At 40.6% G+C, this 18,609-nt stretch overlaps 1 protein-coding gene across 2 annotated transcripts in view; it reads right to left on the bottom strand.

Moving 5' to 3' along the window:
- The window catches only part of SNX9 (sorting nexin 9), a 60,468-nt gene that overhangs the window by 21,837 nt on the left and 20,022 nt on the right, over nt 1–18,609 (bottom strand). Inside the window, exons 2-6 of one of the 2 annotated variants that reach the window (XM_054162685.1) lie at nt 17,960–18,046; nt 14,786–14,860; nt 13,476–13,598; nt 1,215–1,395; nt 332–482 (exon numbers count right to left, since the gene is read on the bottom strand). In XM_054162685.1, the coding sequence (XP_054018660.1) occupies nt 332–482; nt 1,215–1,395; nt 13,476–13,598; nt 14,786–14,860; nt 17,960–18,046 (617 nt within the window). Of the gene's footprint in view, nt 1–331; nt 486–1,214; nt 1,396–13,475; nt 13,599–14,785; nt 14,861–17,959; nt 18,047–18,609 lie in introns of both variants that reach the window. The other variant, XM_054162684.1, reaches the window with a different exon arrangement.

Consider the following 18,609-nt stretch of genomic DNA (forward strand, 5'->3'; position numbering starts at 1 on the left):
CAGCCTTGTTGTATGGACAAGCCATCTCTCACCTTTCATATTCACACACAGTGTTAAAGACAGTTACATTTTAAAGACCAATAGATCCAGAAGTTCAGACATGCAAATAGTGTAATTTGCCTATGTAACACCTCCAAAGTATTATACAGCTTTGTTGTTTACTTTCAGGCTTTCACGGATCTGACCACACAGCAAGAATGCTGAGCTACAAATCCATCTCCATTTTTACTTCAAACCTGTAATATGTACATTGAATGGCCATATATTTACACATCTTGACAAACTCCAATTCCCTTCAGTATATGCACATTTTCCCAGCATTTTCCATTACTTGTTAAGTGGTAACTTCATAGCAGCTGCACGTGAATTTCCACGCTGGACCCCACCAGCCTCTGGTGTCTCAGTCTCCTTATAACCAAGATAAGATGGTGAAGTTGATTTTGGATCATCCCAGTCATCATCCCAATCATCGTCATCAGCAGCTGCTGAAGTACAGGAGGGGGTAGGGAAAGGAGGAACTTAAATATATGTTTCTTTAAAAGCAGAAGCAGCTATCTCAGCACTCATACACAATCAACGTGGTAAGTGTATTAAAAGCTAGTTCAGCCTTCTGTTTTATGATTCTTCTTCAATTAATAAATCATCCCCATCAAATATAACCTACATTAGAAATTCACTGAGGGAGAGTGCATTCACTGGGGGGGAAGGGAGAGGGAGAAAATAAAAGAAAGAGGTGCTGGTATATCAAGATGAATTCCATACTCATACTCCACATCAGCATTCCCCTGTGGAGCTACCTTATTTCAGGCCTTTACTACCAAAACAAAAAAGCTAGAGAAGCCTTTTGAAAGGCTAGTAATTTCCTAAAAGTAAGGATTTTAGAGACTACTTCTTCACAGCCCTGAGGGCACAAATTCAAGGGTGTTCAAGTTCCAGTTATGTAACCTGAACAATAGGCCTGAGAACGGAACATGTGTGCACAAGATGGCTTGCCAGATTCCTATACATTTTGAGGTGTCTGTTACTGTGGATGAGATTATTCTCATAACTCTGTTATTTGAGTGTCCAGTTTACACACATGGCAACATGCTACTAGGAAACTGGTTATGTTGGGTTTGGTTGGTTGGTTTTTTTAAAGCCATGAACTATAGCCACAAAAGATTAAGCAGTTGTTCTACTGTCCACCTCCTCTAAGGCATTCATTATTAGCACACCTGGTCCTTGATATGCCTGCGGATGACCAAATGCTGCTGCTGTCTCCCAGTTATTTGAAGCACTGTTTCTCTGGCCAGGTGCACTTTCAGCTTTCGACGTCCAGCTGTCAGTGTTCCCATTATCCCAGTTCCCAGACTTCCCAACATTCCAGCTGGACCAAGGATCACTGGCATTGTTTGCCTACATTACATAAAGACAAAAGCAAATGAAAAAAAAACTGCTGGGGAAATGAGCTGCATTCACATACTTGCTTCTTCACATCCTTAATGTCTTCCACACAGGCTATGAGTTTGCATTCAGCACATTACTAGTTCAATTCAGGAGCAGCTGCCAAAGTCCCAGTTACACAGTTCTTGACTGCACCTAGAAGAATTGATCAGCTTTACAGCAATGTGACACCAATACATACTAATAGGAATGTTACAGCTCCTCAGGGAAATTACACTATTTGTTCCAACAGTGTTAGGAAGCCCTCTTACCCATTAATTACATAAAGCCATAGACTGATTAGCACATTTAAAACAGGAATTCCAAAGTCAAGGATTAGGTTTTTCCAAATATTTATTTTATCAAAGATTAACAGTCTTACTAAAAGCAAATCACAAATTGCCCACCTACACCATCACTACTGGTGTGACAGTAGGGAATAAGGACCAGCAACATGCTCAGCTTCCCTCTCAGATCTTAATTAATTCACACCAAAGACAAGGGAAGGAAATAAACGTCTGCCAGGGAACAGTCTGGCATTTCCCTGTAGACCTATACTCTCAGCAGAAGCTTCTGGTGAAGGTAATCACACATACCCTTCTGCTGCTGCTGCTGCTGTGGAGGTGGAAGCTTCAGTAAGAGTGTAGAACAGACATCTAACTACTCCACTGATTTGTCAAATTTGCCTGTCAGTAAACTGGATTAATAGCTGAGCATCCTGCTCAGCTCCTTGGTTTTAAACACTACTTTGAAAAGCACTGACTAGTTAAGTACAGTCAACTCCACACACTCAGTGCACAGACTAGCTGACAAAGAAAACCAACCCACACAAATCAAAACCCACACACCAGAAGTGTAGGAGGAAGGAGGAGGGGAAAGCAAACAAAGCATGTCTTCTTCGGCAGAGAGAGAAAGAGTTGTGTAAAAGGAAGTCTCAAGACGTACAGAAGCCAGTGCGTTATTTTTGTCACGAAGCGGCACATCCAAGAAAGCTTGCCTAACATAAATTACTTGCTATTAGCTGATAACATTTACAGGAATCTTAGAACGTTTGACAGTACAGAAAATGTAATAAACCCCCCACATGATTCTCTGAAAAAATGCTGAATGTTTGTTTGTTACACAGAACATACCACTTCGCTAAAGTTCTCTCATTTCAGCCTTGACGCACTACTTGGAAACAAGAACTCTCACTTCAGTTTTTCCTGAAGTCATCTGAAAGTCAGGTTTTGCAGACACTATCAAACCTTTAAGATTCAAAACCACTTTGGGTCTATACTGCTGATAACATATAGCATCTGTTCCCAGAATCTGGAAATTTAGAACAAAGTCCCAAGCCAGGGAGAAATGATCATTCAGAATACTCACTAAAGTCAGTGAGTCTCTAGGAGCCAATAACATGAGAGAGATTATGTGGATTTAAAAAAAAATCTGACTCAAGAACACTACTTCCTAATCACAGAATCATAGAATGGCAGGGGTTGGAAGGGACCTCTGGAAATCAAGGGGAGGTTTAGACTTGAGGTGAGGAAAAGGTTCTTCACTGAGCAAGTCATTCGTCATTGGAATGTGCTGCCCAGGGAGGTGGTGGAGTCACCATCCCTGGAGGTGTTCAAGGGGAGACTGGACGTGGCACTTGGTGCCATGGTCTAGTTGTGGGGTCTGTTGGGACAGGTTGGACTTGATGATCCTTGGGGTCTCTTCCAACCTTAGTTATACTGTGATACTGTTCCAGTGCTTTCCTTACAGGGAATAAGTTTTCACTCATGTCAAGGTGGATCTTCCTTGTGTTCCTGTTTGGGTTCACTGTCCCTCATCCTATCAGTATCATTGTCTACCTAATTCTTGGATAACTGGTACAGAGTGCTGCTCACAGAAACTACAAAGAAGTCGCTGGTAGCTTTTGAGGTTCCAGCCCGCTCTTCCTATGATATTCACCTAAGATGAATTTATGTAAAGAAAAAAACCCACCAAAACAACAAAAGAAAATAAAAAGGAAAAAACCAAACCAAACCAAACCACACAACCCACCACCAAAACACATACATGCCGTAAGCCAGAGTTTATCATCTTTGCTAAAGGAAAACACACACGCTGGGGCCCAACCACGTGGGAAAGCACACCTGCTCCTAACATAACTTCAAGCATCTAGAAAAGAGTAATTTGCATAATATACATTTGCATTTACTTCTGCAGTGTATGTTCTGACCACTGGAAAAATGACAGCCCACAAGTGGGATGATTGTCAAAAGACTGAGCAAAGTTTTCCTTTTCTCTGTAGTTCATGTGAAATCTGATATGTGAGTGGGTGGCAAAACAACCTTAATATCTGCTCCAAAACAAGAGGGAGGCATTAACATTGACACTGGGTACACTACTAGAGAGTAATCATCAAGATCAATCAGCACTGAACTTGCAGACAGGTGCTGATAGACACTGAACACTGTACAAGAGGAAATGGAGTATTCAAACTGCCCTCTCACATGTTTTATGTGCCTGTATGGAAACACTATTCAAATCAGAAAACTCTACTCCCAAAGCATCCAAGAAAACTCTTGGGTAAGCTCTTGCCCTTGGGTTTATCACTCAAAGGCTCATTCAGCTTCTTTCAGCCAAAGGGTTCACATTCCTGTGGCACTGGGCAAGAAGGTAAGAGATAGGTTATGAATAGACAACATCTCCAAGAGCACTTACAGGTCTCCTTTAATCTTTTTTTAGAGGTTTGCCTTCATACACACACGTGCTGTTGACAGTAGCAAAAAAACCCAATCCATAAACAGGAAGGCAGCTTGTTTAGAGTAGGGTTATCAGTTGGACCTGGTGGTCCGGAGGGTCTTTCCAGTCTGAATGTTTCTGAGATCCTTAGGGTCCCACCACACCACAGAGGACCAAGTAACGACACAGCATTTATTAAAAGGGTACTCTGAGCTCCAGTCAGCAGTTCTATGGATCTCAGCAGCTGACCAATTCCGTATCAGAAGCTACTTGTGTGGCTTAGCAAATTCTAATTAAGCCAGCATGATTAACTGACACGTTCTCATACCTTTAGTTTTCCGTAACTGAAATGGATAATCTTCCGATCTCTCTTTAGTCAGCACAAAAGGATGAAGAGCCCTTGCAAGAAGCTGTTAGTCGATATAACTTGATACAGCACACAAGTATACAAGTACTCTCAAATGCAAATGCATAGAAAGAAAGATCACACCGTGCATAATTAAGAAACTAATTGACCTTTAAACGAAACATTGCATTTCTGTGATCTTCAAGGTAACACTGAACAAGTCCACTGAGATTACAGTCAAGAATCAGCTCCTTAATGACAGCTGATTTTCCCTGCTGTAGAGTGTTATGGACTTGCTCACTCCTAGAAGAAAAAAATACCACAAAAAGCCTAGTTGGGGAACAGAGAGAGGGAACACCACTGACTATTTTAAGAGTCTCCCATTAAGGGCAGATTCAACTCACTGTAGAAACAGATCATTACCAGTGTGGGGCTGGGAGAAGCAAGAAGTAGTCTAGTATGTTCTTAAAGAGCCAGTTACAGTTGAATGTGAAAAAAAATCCACCACAAAAGGAAAATCCTCAGTTTACAGATTGGAATGTCAGTAGCTTCATCAAATGAATAATGAATTAAATAGGAAGAAGTGACATGTTTGTTATTTTCCAGAGAATCCAAAGCTATGGAGAGTAAAACTCAGATGTCAGATACCTGTCTGCACAGGTTAAATAAAAATAAATTAAAAAAAATAACCTCTTGGACAACTAAGTTGTGCCTAGCAGAGTCCTTCCTCATATTAATTGATACTACCGGTGGATTAATAGGACCATTTTATTCCTGAAGGACAAAAGCCAAACCACACATGATGTTCAGATGTTAAAACCAAGTTGAGTACCTAAAAATATCTAGATAACTCTGCCTTCAAAAATACTGACCTCCAACTGTAAGAAATATACATTGAAGCCTACTTAGAGAAAGAAGCCGTGCTGAAACAGTGAGTTGAGACAGTAAGTCTGATCAAAGGAAGCCCAGAACAGCCAAAGCTGCAGTAAGAAGCATTATGCTCTTGAAGAGGGGTTGAGAAGAGACAGCACAGAAGGCTAGCAGAAAATACAAGAAAAGTCATGGTGGCTCAGCTGAAAAGCTCACAGGAATGAGCATACTTCCCCAGTTTTATAGCAGCCTTAGTTACCTGCAGGGAGACAAAGCCTTAGGTATATTCTGACATTGCACAAAACTCTGTTTCTTTGGACAACAGCATCTGAACAGGTTCATTGAAAAATGGTGAATACAGGCAGTCACCTTAAAAACAGGTTTTTTCCCCTCCAGGAAGAAATGTGAATGGCTAAAAGCCTACTCTGCAGCAATCACAGACCTGCATTCACTGTGCTGCGTTTACCATAAAGCAGGAGTGCACATTAGCAGATATTGAAGTAGCTGTCATGCCCATGATATTTTATGGCCAAGCTTCTTCCTGGTGAATCATTACTTTACTATTGTGATCCTGGCCACTTCTTATGGATTCATTACTCGAATGTTCCTGTGGATACACACCATGAAAGCAACAGAAGAGAGAAACTCCAGAAGCAGCTGACACAAGTAAGCAGTATCAATTTTGTCCAAGGAACTCCTTTGTTCCACAGCTGCTTCTGTCATTTTGCTTCCTTTCAGAGGAAACTATCATCCAGCATCTCCACTCCTAGTCCAATTGTCCCTTTCACAAAGTAGTCCCTGCAAAGGAGCTGAGCTTTGCCTGCTCACAAACTACATAAAACAGAAGGCACATAGCTACCAACCACTCCTTGCTTTCAGCATAAAAAGAAAACCCATCAAATCACCAGTAGAACACCAGTTACCATCAAGATCAGGATTTTTGTTTTTTTATTTGGAGGGGGGAGATGGGGATGGGGGAGAGGGGTCAGGGAGGGAGGGGTAGGGTTTATTCACAGCAAAAGTGGACTAGAGGCTGTATTGCTTCCGCAGAGTGCAGGCACCAGACTTCCATCTGACTCCTGATTTAGCTGAAAAATCCCCATGTCTCAAGTGCAGAATGGTCTCTTACAAAGATACACAATTTAGATTTAAGCAAAGAATACTCAGTGATGGCATGATGGCAGGGAGGGGAAAAAACCTCACCCTCACTGCTTGAAGGACTTTATTTTAAATTGAAGTTTGCTTAGCTTCAGCTTTCAGCCACTAAAAATCCTGTATATATTTATTCTGTGAAACTCTCCTAGACTTCTGGTTTTGTTACTCATAACTGCACAGGTAAATGGCAATCAAGTCACTTCTTCAACTTTAGAGAAGATAAGGATGTAATTTCAATCCCTTATGGTTTCTTCTTGAAATACAGGTGAGACGTTTCAGACAGTTTTCAAATGGCAGTCGCAGCACCTGCCAGAAACAGAAGAAAGACTCCCTGTTCCTCTCTGATCTTCTTCAGACATCCGAGGATCAAAGATTAAGCAAGGATTTATCCTTCCATTTTGGGAGAAGCACTCTGAATTTTTGGTTTTGCCAAGAGACTAGGAGTTTCCCCTCGTCCTTTTCTGTTGGAGTTAAAGAGTATTACTGGCTTAAGGTTTTACCGTTTACCACTTTCAATTACAAATGCCCAAAATTCCACCTTAAAGTAAGCCATCAGTGACCAACAACAAAAAACCAACATCGGGAAAGAAGCCGGATACTGCAGTAAGCCCCCTGCTGTGGTGAAGGGGACAGTACAACACATGCATGACACATGCCACTGCAAGTGCAGGCAAGTAGAAATTCACAGGAGGGCCGACAAGATTGTCACCATTGTCAAGTTAAAATATTTTTATACAGCTATGCCAAACTAATAAGATCACAAGGCTGCCTCATGAAATAAGGGGCAAACACAAGGGAAAAAAAGAGTTTACAAACACTGTAAATTGTGGAAAACTACTCACAAAGTCAGATTTTGACTGAGGGTATGGGTGCAGGTGAAAGTGAGAAGTGATCAGAGTACAGGTTAATGACTTCTTGTCTAGCTAAGCTTTTGCATTCCATTGAGACACCCACCGAAGCTAAACAATAAAAAACAACTCTGTAATTGAAGCTGGTATAACCACTGTCATATGTTAAATGGGTGAATGCAATTAATTTCAAAGCAAGTAATACTCTCTTTCCAGTACTGTATGGAAATCACAAATTCCTGTTGCTGATCTGAATGCAATATGGCAATTGAGACGGAGAAGAGAACAAAGTTGCTTTCACGTTACACACAGCACAGCAACAGAGCAAGCTTACAGTGTCATCATCTGTAACAGGAAGTAGAAGTTACTAATCACAAAAGCTGAACCAGCAAAATACACTGGGGATTTTGCTTACCTTTTAAAAATTTCTGAACAGTTCTAACCCACCAGTTTTGCTTGTTGATCTTTTTAGGTATTGTTTGCACTATGCCCGTCCAGAGATAAATCCACATCAAGGCAACACCTCATCTTATGACCATATACATTTATGAAGAGTTGAGGTTTGTTGGTCATGGCAGCAGTCATTTCTGAACTCCACAAACAATTTTAACTTCCATGGTTAACCTTCCTGCATGTTTTACAAGGTAATTCAGCCTACTGGTTTAACAAGACGAACTGGACTCACGCAAACATGAGTCACATCCCCATGACAACATTTCTACTTTACTGCACACGTAGCAAGGTCAGAGAACGGAAATTCCGTTACAGGAATGCAGCAACATGAATGACAAAATTTCCATGTAAGTAGACTAGTGAACTCTTCAGAGTTCTGTATTTATTTTCTTCAGTCTCAGCATTTATTGCTGCTCATAGTGTAGGCAGCTGGGGGTGGGGGGTTATGGCACACAAATTTAACGATGGCAATTTGCATTTCAAGCAACAAGTTGTGAAGAGTGGAAGAGACATGAAATATATGAATTACTTTATCACGTCCTAGAAGTGCTTCCATAGTGTCCTTATGCATGTTCAGCAACTTACATCTACACACCCGGTCACAAAGACTTATCTAAGCTTCTGCACACCAAAGTACATGTGTTAGGCACTAGTTAGTCTACGCATAAGTTCCACCATTTTTTAAAGGGAAAGAGGTTTCTACACATCAGAACTGTGCAGCAGCTTATCTTTCTTCTACCCAGGGAAAAACTGCCCTGAGTGATTTCACACTTACCACTGGATAAAACAACACAAATATGAGAGGCTTCTGTCAGTTGGTTCCTGTACCCAGTCATGGGGCTTTGATATTCTGCCCACAACATAACTGAAGACATGAAAAGTGGATTCATAGCAAGGTCACACCAGAATTAACTGACATATCTGCAATTCACAAAAATGTGGACTCTGAGGATACTTATTTTATCCAGCCTAAGAAGAGCTGTAGCCATCTTAATACAGAAGCAGACTCGACAGAAATTTTTTGCTTCGTAATAAGGAGAACTAATTTGGGCTGGCCAATACAGCTGTAATTTAGGTAACATCCACATAACTCAGATAAACACTACTGTTTAAGTGGAAAGCTGGTATTTGCTCACAACTCCTAAAACATTTTAAATTAAATAAATGAAAAAACACCAGAAGTTGTGGTTTAAAATGGGGCCCGCTGTTGTTACAACAGTAGTTTCTGGAATACGTGCAAAATAAATGCAAGTGACTTCAGAAGCACTAGTCTTGGCCATTGAAACCAAAAAACAAAACCCACCACCACACAACTGGAAGAAACTACTCACAATGAATTTTACATTAATGCTTATGTTTCCATACATATTTAATTATGAAGGATCCAGATACCACCACGCTAACTGCCTTTTGGTCAACTGAAATGAGAAGCACTATTCAGAAGTGCAGAGGTTGCTACAGGCCCTGCAAACAACTCAGCATCCAAGAAATACTACAAGAGAATAATTTATCACTTATTTACCACGAGAAATTGGGTGCTTGGTGTCTTTCCAGACATTTATTTGCTTTAGCCTGCTGTAATTTATATTAGCTTTACTGATATTGTTGCTGGTGTTACTCTAATACCAGAAAGGGCTACAGGTAACGTACTCTAACACATATACGCAACTCCAACAAACAGGAAGAACATAACTGCTCATACACTTACTCACTGGTTGTTCCAAATGACAGGCTAAAATTAGCACCCTGCGTTGCCACTGAGAGGAACGGTGGCTTCACAGAGAAGAAAGATTTCTCATTCCCTCTCTCCAAGGGCTACAAGGTCACAACAGTATGATATTCATACAAAAGCCACAGCCTCCCTCTTTGGCAGTTAAAGGTTACTGAAATTGTATTTTGCCACGTAATTTTTTCTAGGCGTTTCACACATTAAAACACAAATGTTATGGGATAGACATAACATTAAATTCTCCTACCCAGTCATCTTGAGTCATTCCCCCCCCACCCCGTGTTTGCATGTAATTAGCTTCATTACTTCCTCTTGATTGCTTTTGTCTTCCCAGTATCTTCTACAGGTAGCTCTTTAAAAGAGCAGCTGCAAGTTTACCAAGGCAACTATTGCTGAGATACTGCTGATGCAAGGAACTAATTAGGAAACAGTGAACTGTCAAGAGTCATGCAGAACTCCTCTTTTCTTCTTTGGAGTTCTTCTGTGCCCCTTTTCTACTGTCACTTTACCTCTGTGACAAACACAGAAGGGGTAACACCAGTGTTGCTGTGGTCATTTTATCTTTTTCTCAGTGAGAAAAGGGAAGTAAAAGCAGCTTCTTTTAGTTATTGCTTATTAATTAATTTTCAGGGACAAAACCAAAAAGCCTTCTTACAAAAGGACTGAAAAGGAGTAGGGTGGTGTCAGAGTTGATGCTGTTTTCTTAACAAAAGTTACAGATTACAGGTTAGGAAACCAAAAACCTTGTTTGCCTGAAAGCAAAAAGGGACAGATGTAGACTCAGGGCAAGGTGTAGGCATTAAGTTTTTCATTTTGAGAAAGACATGCATGCATAGAAACTGATCTGAGAAAGCTGTAATCTTTTATGATTCTGTATTACACGCAGCACTGCTACTCAAGAAAAGCAATCATCCCCTTGACCCATTAGGGCATATGAAGGCAGGTCAACAAAAATATAAAGCTGAGAAGTTTGCTGGAAGCCTACTCAGAAGCACATGGCCATTGGAGATGTGTTTCTAAACTGGCATACTAACCAGTTCATACTTTAAAAATAAGATAGATGGACAGCTTTCACTTGAAACTGTCTTTATCCTAACTGATGAGTTTCAACACTTTTACCCCTTTGATTCTCTTCCCCACTGCACTGGGGGCTCAGTGAGCAAGTCACTGGGTGGGGCTGAGCTGCTGATCAGGGTTAAATCGCAACACTGGTTTAACTGTCTCTGAAAAAATGAAAACCAACAATACCCTACACTCACACATTTCAACTCAGATCTATTATTTTTAATAAGGCCTAGTGCTGAAAGACTATGCAACCACCCAGTTTGGGGTTTTTGTTTGTTTGGGGTTTCCCCCCCCCCCCCCCCCCCTTTTTTTTTTTTTTACTTACTGTTCAAAGATTGGAAGGAATTATAGAAATTAGAACATCTTATGACACTGAAACTGGGGAGTGAGGGTGTTGTGTAATTACACGTGTTAAAATGATGTAATGTTTACAGAAAATAATTTCTTCAATACAGTACTAAGAGGAAAAAATCCCCAAACATCCCACTAATTTAGAAGTGCTTTTACAAAGTCTTCTTGTAATAAACTTGTACTCCTTTCCATATCACTATAAAATATAACAGCATACAAATATCAGCATTTAGGAATGCTGCCATTTCTTATTGAGTTCACCAAACTACACCTATACACATTTAAGTTCCCACTGCTCTGCCACCTCCAGCATCAATTTGCTTTACATTGAAAAATAGCTTGTCATTATTCTTTGCTCTCCATAGCCTAAACACACAAATTTCACTTAAGATGAAGTGCTTAGTATATTAACCTACTCACTCATTCAGGCTCTTGAATAAGTCAGTTGTTTACAACTGTCATCTGGACACAGATCAATCCAAAGTGCCTGAGTGAACTCCAATTAAGCAATTCAAATGTTATTACATACAAACACAGAGCAATACATCTATGAAGAAGGGTCATAGCCACAAAGTAGAAGACTGTATTGTTAGAAGCAATGGCTGAAAAGGAGGAGTCAGTATGCAAGGAATGAGCAACTCTCTATAATCTCCTGAAGCACTATTACAGGAATCGATGCAATCTTTCACTATACATCAGACTTCTCTACAGCAGAACAGGAGCATCAAATCTGGTGGACATGATGCACGTTTTTTACAGACAAGTCACAATACCAAACAAACTGCAGAAGAATGCTAGAAAAAACAGAACTTCTTAATCAAGAGGACAACTAGCCAATGAATTTTTTTTTTTCCCAACAAGAAAATACGCACTAAAGAGTACTCTCACCTGAGAGAAAGGCCTAACAGCCAAAAAGTGGAAAACAAGACTGTTTAATACACAAATTAAATTCCTATTAGCAATAAACCACTGGAAAAAGCTACCAGATATATCAGAGAAGCTGAAGAAACCAGTTTTCAAATCAAAATCTGCTGGTTTTCTTGAGAACACACACACATATATATATAAAAAAACCAAACAGCAGTTTCTGAATTTGGTTAAAGAAGAAAACAAACACCACCAGCAAAATCCAATAAACAACACTTAAGAAAAATGCAACTTATGACACAAAATCCTGATGACAGGATGGTTCCTGCTACAAGGAAAAAAATCCCCCAGCAAAACAAACAAAGCCCAACCAAAAAACCCCAAAACAACCAAAAACCCCACAAATATACAAACCATGAAAATGAAAGATACAAGCATGCTATCCCTATGAAACCTGCTCCCCCATGTATCTTGCATGGCCTTTGCTGCATCCATATTCACACTACGGAACACCGGTTCCCCAGTCACCTCACACAGCATTTGGAAGACAATGGAGAGGAATAGCACACTGGCAGAGATCATAGAATTGTTAGGTTTGGAAGGGACCTCAAGGATCATCCAGTTCCAAGCCCCCTGCCATGGGCTGGGACACCTCACACTAGATCAGGTTGCTCAGAGCCACATCCAGCCTGGCCTTGAAAACCTCCAGGGATGGGGCTTCCACCACTTCCCTGGTCAACCTGTTCCAGTGTTTCACCACCCTTATGGTGAAGAATTTCTCCCTAACATCCAATCTAAATCTCCATTCCTCCTAGTCCTATCACTACCTGACACCCTAAGAAGTCCCTCACCAGCTTTTTTGTAAGCCCCCTTAAGATACTGGAAGGCCACAATAAGGTCTCCTCGGAGCCTTCTCTCTTCCAGACTGAATAGCCCCAACTCTCTCAGTCTTTCCTCACAGGAGAGGTGTTCCAGCCCTCTAATCATCCTCATGGCCCTTCTCTGGACAGGCTCCAGCACGTCCAGATTCATAAGACAAACTCTTTTCCTAAAGCTACTCCTTTCCCAGACCCATTATGAATAAACTGCAATTTGCGTGTATTACAGGGCCAGTATACTGCTGACCCTGGGTAATGCATAAACTTGCTGCATTAAAAAAACCCCAAAAGGAAACAAAACAATTAAACAACTTTTACTCAAATTCTGAAAGAGAGACATGCATTCACACTGGCTGATGATGCACGGACTCCACAGCTATACTAGACATTTCTAAAGGAAAAAAAGGTAGTTTTGGTTTCTTAAAAATGTTAGTATGCTAACACAAGGAATTACTTGAAACTAAAGTAGATTTTCCAAGAGTACACTTACACAGAGATATAGATTGTCACAGATTTATATGATTACAGACTGGACAGAGCAAAAATGCTTTATTTCTGAAAATGTTAGCATACTGATTTTTTTCCAGCAGTGAAACTAACTCTGAACTGCTAACACATACCATTACAATTCAACAAAAGTGTTCCCTAATGAAAACACAAGTTCTTGATTATTTTTATGAGGGCTTACAAATACAGTACTAGCCCAATTTAAGAGTGCAAGCAGTTTTGTCAACAAAACTTGCCCACTGTGCCTGAAAGACATGCATGAGACGTACCTGATTACTGCTTTTTGCAGCAGAGTTGGTCTGAGCTGTATTTGAAGACAGGGAATCAAAAAAGGCTTGGTCAGCTAACGAGTTACCGCAGGTAATTTCATCTTTTGCACCTTCAGTTATAATCTGAAATGGAAAAGGTGACAAAGAATTTGTCTTCTTCCATTAACCAAATTATGCTGTTTATCTTACTAACATGTCATTAGACTTCACCATAGTTGCATGTACCTTTCTGAATTCAAATTCAATAGAATCTTTCACAATGAACTGATGTGGTAACCTGGATGATTTACTTTCACAACAGATGGAATCAGCTTGCATTTTAACAGTGTAACATGCAAGACTGTTTTAGCAATGGATACCTATCTATAAATTCATTAGGGATTAACAAGGTTGTTAATATTGCTGCTTGGAGACTGGGAACTCAGTACTCAAAGGATCAGTTTCAGACAGCAAGTTTGGAAAGCCAGAAGCTACTAGACTGCAAGCTAACAACCTGAAGACAAAAAAATAAGGTCATGTGAGCCAGCACTATCTTCTCATCCTCCATCATATCACCCCCTCCCCATGCCCCACCTTCCCCCCCACACTTTGTCTTTTTTCTCTTTACATAAACACTCACTGCACTAGTCAAAAGAAAGAAGGCTCATGGGATAAGAGGAAGCTGGAGGAATTACAGCCAGGGTCTTCACCTAGCTGGCAACCTGCAGACACAGACACTGGGCCCTTCCAAGAGTGAACTACATTCCAGTCTTTGCATTGAGATCCTCATTCCACCCCCACCCCAATACCACTAGTCTTTAAAAAATAAGCAGATCAGCACAGGCTGAAGAGACAGCAAAGGCCCTTGGGAAAAAGACAACTCAAGTAGTCCCTGGATTTGGGATCCCAGAAATGGGGTTCTATTCTAGAGATTTTTGAGCATGTGGCAAATAAGCCACAGCCCCATCAGCACAATTTGTTTCCCTTATTTCAGTTCTGTATTTTTATCTTCAGACAGGAAAACAAAGAATTATTGGATCATGAGAGCCCCAAAAGCAAAAAAACAACTCAAAATAGCTCATGTTCTGCAGATAACCAGTATTCACCACAGATGAGCTGCTTAGTGCATTTCTTGGGAAACCTCTAAGAAGCACACTAGCTTTGTATGGCACATTTGCCCTAGTCTCCAAAGCTAGACAGAGTTGCTACAATAAGGTTATTTATTTAATTGACTAAGTTTTATGCTTAAGCATTACAGTCTGATCAGTGAGCCAGAAGATGGCCTTTTCAGTGGTTCTGCTTTCTTAGTGCAGAGTAGCATTGTCACTTACCTCAACATAATCTGTTGGAACAAGTCCTCTCTCACCCTGGCTGTTTCTTCCTTCTAGCCAGCCTCCGCCAACATCCTAAAGGAAGTAGTAATGTAGAAATAGTTTTGCTAGATCAGTCACACAGCATGCTTTAAACAGCTCAGGAGGAAGCACTGTCTTGCTGTCAACTGCAATGTTTGAAACAGTTATGACTGTATGACATGAACGAAGTTGCTTGAATCTGCTGAAGCAGAACATACTCATTTAAACAGAACAAAGAGCACAGTTGTTTCACACAGCTATCGTGGACTTCAGATTTAACAAGCAGGAGGTGAGGGGAAAGGTTGGTTTGCAGCTCTTTTGACCATTTACGGAAGTACAGTCTGGACAGGTTGCATCAAAACACAGCTACTAGTATGCTAATTTCAAAGCATTAATCAACAGATTAAAAAGAAACAAGACTCAAGGAATTAAACTATTGCTAATACCTGTAAAATCTCTGCTTCACAGGATCACAGATCACAGGATGCTAGGGGATGGAAGGGACCTATGAAGATCTTTGAGTCCAACCCCTTTGCCGGAGCAGGACGACAGAATCTAGTGCAGGTTGCACAGGAATGCATCGAGATAGGTTTTGAAAATCTCCAGAGGAGACTCTACCACCTCTGGGGAGCTGCTTCCAGTGCTCTGTGACCCTTATAGTAAAGAAGTTCTTCCTCATGCTGAGGTGGAACTTCCTGTGCCATAGTTTACATCCACTGCCCCTTGTCCTATCACAAGGTGCAACTGAGAAGAGGCTGGCTCCTCCTTCCTGACACCCAGCCCTCATATATTTATAAACATATTTTAAAACCCCTCTCAGTCTTCTCCTCTCCAGACAAAAAAGCCCCAGGGCTCTCAGCCTTTCCTCATAAGGCACATGCTCCAGTCCCTTAATCATCCTTGCAGTCCTCCATTGGACTCTCTGAAGTAGCTCCCTGTCTCTCTTGAACTGGGGAGCCCAGGACTGGATGCAATATTCCAGGTGGGGCCTCACTAGGGCAGAGTAGAGGGGATGGAGAACCTCCCTGGATCTGCTGGACATACTACTCCTAAAGCACCCTAGGATCCTATTTGCCGTTTTGGCTACAAGGGCACATTTCTGTCCCATGGATAAGTTTTTGTCCACCAGGGCTCCGAGATCCTTCTCCACAGGACTGCTCTCCAGCAGATCACCTCCTAACCTGTACTGGTGCAGTTTATTACTCCTTCCCAGGTGCAGGACTCTGCACTTATTCTCATTAGGTTCCTCTTTGCCCAGCTCTCCAGTCTGTCCAAGTCTCTCTGAATGGCCACACAGCCTTCAGGTGTAACTACTTCACTTACTGAAGGTACGGAAATGTGTGGCGAGTGAGAGCTATAACCCACAAGAATATTAAGGATAATATCAAGATTAAGAGAGGCACATGCCATTCAAGATTTGGAAACACTCTTTCTGCTTCACATTTAATTCTAGAGGCAGGTCTCATGCTATTAGTTTGGAAAGAACTAAGCCAGTTCAGCCCTGATCTCAGTAGGGCATCCTGCTACTGTTTGGATTTTTTTTTTTAAGTCCACATTCTACACACACTAAGAAACCTTTGCAGACTTTTGCAGTTAAGCAGTCAGTTCCAGGGTCAAGCTAATTTGCAGCTGAAAACTGGAACCACATACACTAGACAACTGGTGAATTTCAGATTTTTCAAATTTGCTTTTAAATGGAAGTATTTCTTTGTTCACCATTTTGTTCTTTCACTTGGACATTCTGCAATTCTGCACACAGGAAGAGTGTGATTATGTATTCAAAGGTTTTAAGCAGCAAAGATCAATCAGTTGTTGAAATAAGCTTTCACTTGCTTTTTCTTATGTACCTAAAACACACTCAAGAACATAGAAATAACTAGATATCTTGCATTATAAATTCAATTATCTTGGTTAAATTGCAAGAGCAATGACACTGTGAGCCACATTTGCACCACTGCACTTGAAGTGCAATCATCAATGGACATTCATGACTTAATGCTATTGCTGTCCAAACTTATCACATCAAAAAGGATCAAGAGCCTTTGTGGCAATCTATCCTGTAATTTAATCAAGGGCAGCATGAAATAGTTTTACTTGGTTTTAAGTATATTGCCTTAACACACAAATGTTGTTCACTGAGAGCTAACTGAAAAGTGGTAAACCATTTATTTAATCCTACTTTTGTAAAATGACAATGAATTCCTGCATCAGTTTAAACCATTAACTGTGCCACAGCACGACATCCTACCCAAGAGTGTGCTGGTTCTGTAAGTACCTGCTCCAAACGGTTTTCAGTTCCACTGACCTTAAATATGAGAACTATAAGTGATTAGGTTCTTCAAAGGATTTGTTAATTCTGCAGAACCCATGCTTCCTATACAGCCAGATAAAGAAAACCTGGCATCAAGATCAGGTGGGTTTCGGTTTATGTATTTTAAATGGGAAGTGTTTTCACTGAGCAATATCACTACACAAAAACCAAAAGCAGAAACTACTAATGCTTACCTTGTTACCAAGAATAAGGATTACGCAGGACAATAAAGGTGCACTCAAATTCAAATTGTACACACAAATCAAACATCAGTACTCAAAACTACTACTAACTTAAGAACTCCCTGTCCTACCATAGTATTTTCATCACTCCTTCCCTGTAACTTGTCCATATTTCTTTAATTATGAAAAGACACAAATTCAGAAACAAGTTCTTTGAATAAACTTAGAATGCTGAAGTAATTGATTAAGGAACTCAAAACCCAGAAGGGAGCTGGCGTGTCAGATTTAAACACAAGTGGCAAGCACCTGAAAGAATACATACAACGTAATGTGGAACATCTGGCACAGCAAAAAAAAGACAACACATTTGGATCTAAAGGGTATCACTATCATTTGCAAATTCCTTTGCCTTGGCACTCAGCTCTGTTTAGAGGGAAACAGAGCTGTGCAAATTCCTTAGTGTGTAGACACAATCTGAAGGAGCCCATGCCCTCCAACTCTGCTCACTGCATTTATTTCCACCAAAATATTGGAAAATTCTTTGCATTTAGTTTATTTGCTGATTCTTTGAGACTTTCAGCTAACACCTTTTTTATTCCATCTGCTAGAAGCAGTTCTGGAATATACACTGAAGCTTTGATTCCATCTCAGCTGTCTTACCGGGTTGGTAATTACAATGATCTCCCCTTCACTGACGGTCAGTTCGTTGTTTCCAGGCTCAGCAGCAAAATCATACATAACACGAGCCTGTATAAAGAAAAGAACACAGCAATGAGCCTTCCAGCTTCATGAGAAAATGTCATGAAGAAAGTATCAGCACAACTCACTCTTAAGTATCAGAAATAGTAAGTGGGATAAGGCTGGATGTAAAAAGAGCAACTCAGCATGTAGGAAGCTAACATTTCCTGAATGTTAGCTCCAAATTGAACACTAACATGAACTTTACAAGATTAAAATCTCCCACAGAGCTCCTTAGAGATGATCATTATTTTCCAGGAGGATTCACAGTTTAAGACTGGCTGCTCTCTGCCACCTCCAGAACTACTGGTAAAACTTTTTCAGGGGAAGAAGGAAAGGCTTCTAATCTTAGCAAACAAACTAATTAATGTTTTTTATCATCTACAAAATGTATTTCAACTCCAGTTCAGGCAATGGGAACTGTTTCACAGAGCAAGTAATTCAGAAAAAAACCCCCAAAAACTAAATGCAGATGCAAGTAACCATTGCTGTACATAAAAATTAGTATGTAAAATTGTATTTTGAGACTCTTTGTATGCAGGAGGAACTATGCAAATACCCAGTAGGTTTCC

The sequence above is a fragment of the Dryobates pubescens genome, chromosome 6 (assembly GCF_014839835.1).
Source record: "Dryobates pubescens isolate bDryPub1 chromosome 6, bDryPub1.pri, whole genome shotgun sequence".
Lineage (NCBI taxonomy): Eukaryota > Metazoa > Chordata > Aves > Piciformes > Picidae > Dryobates > Dryobates pubescens.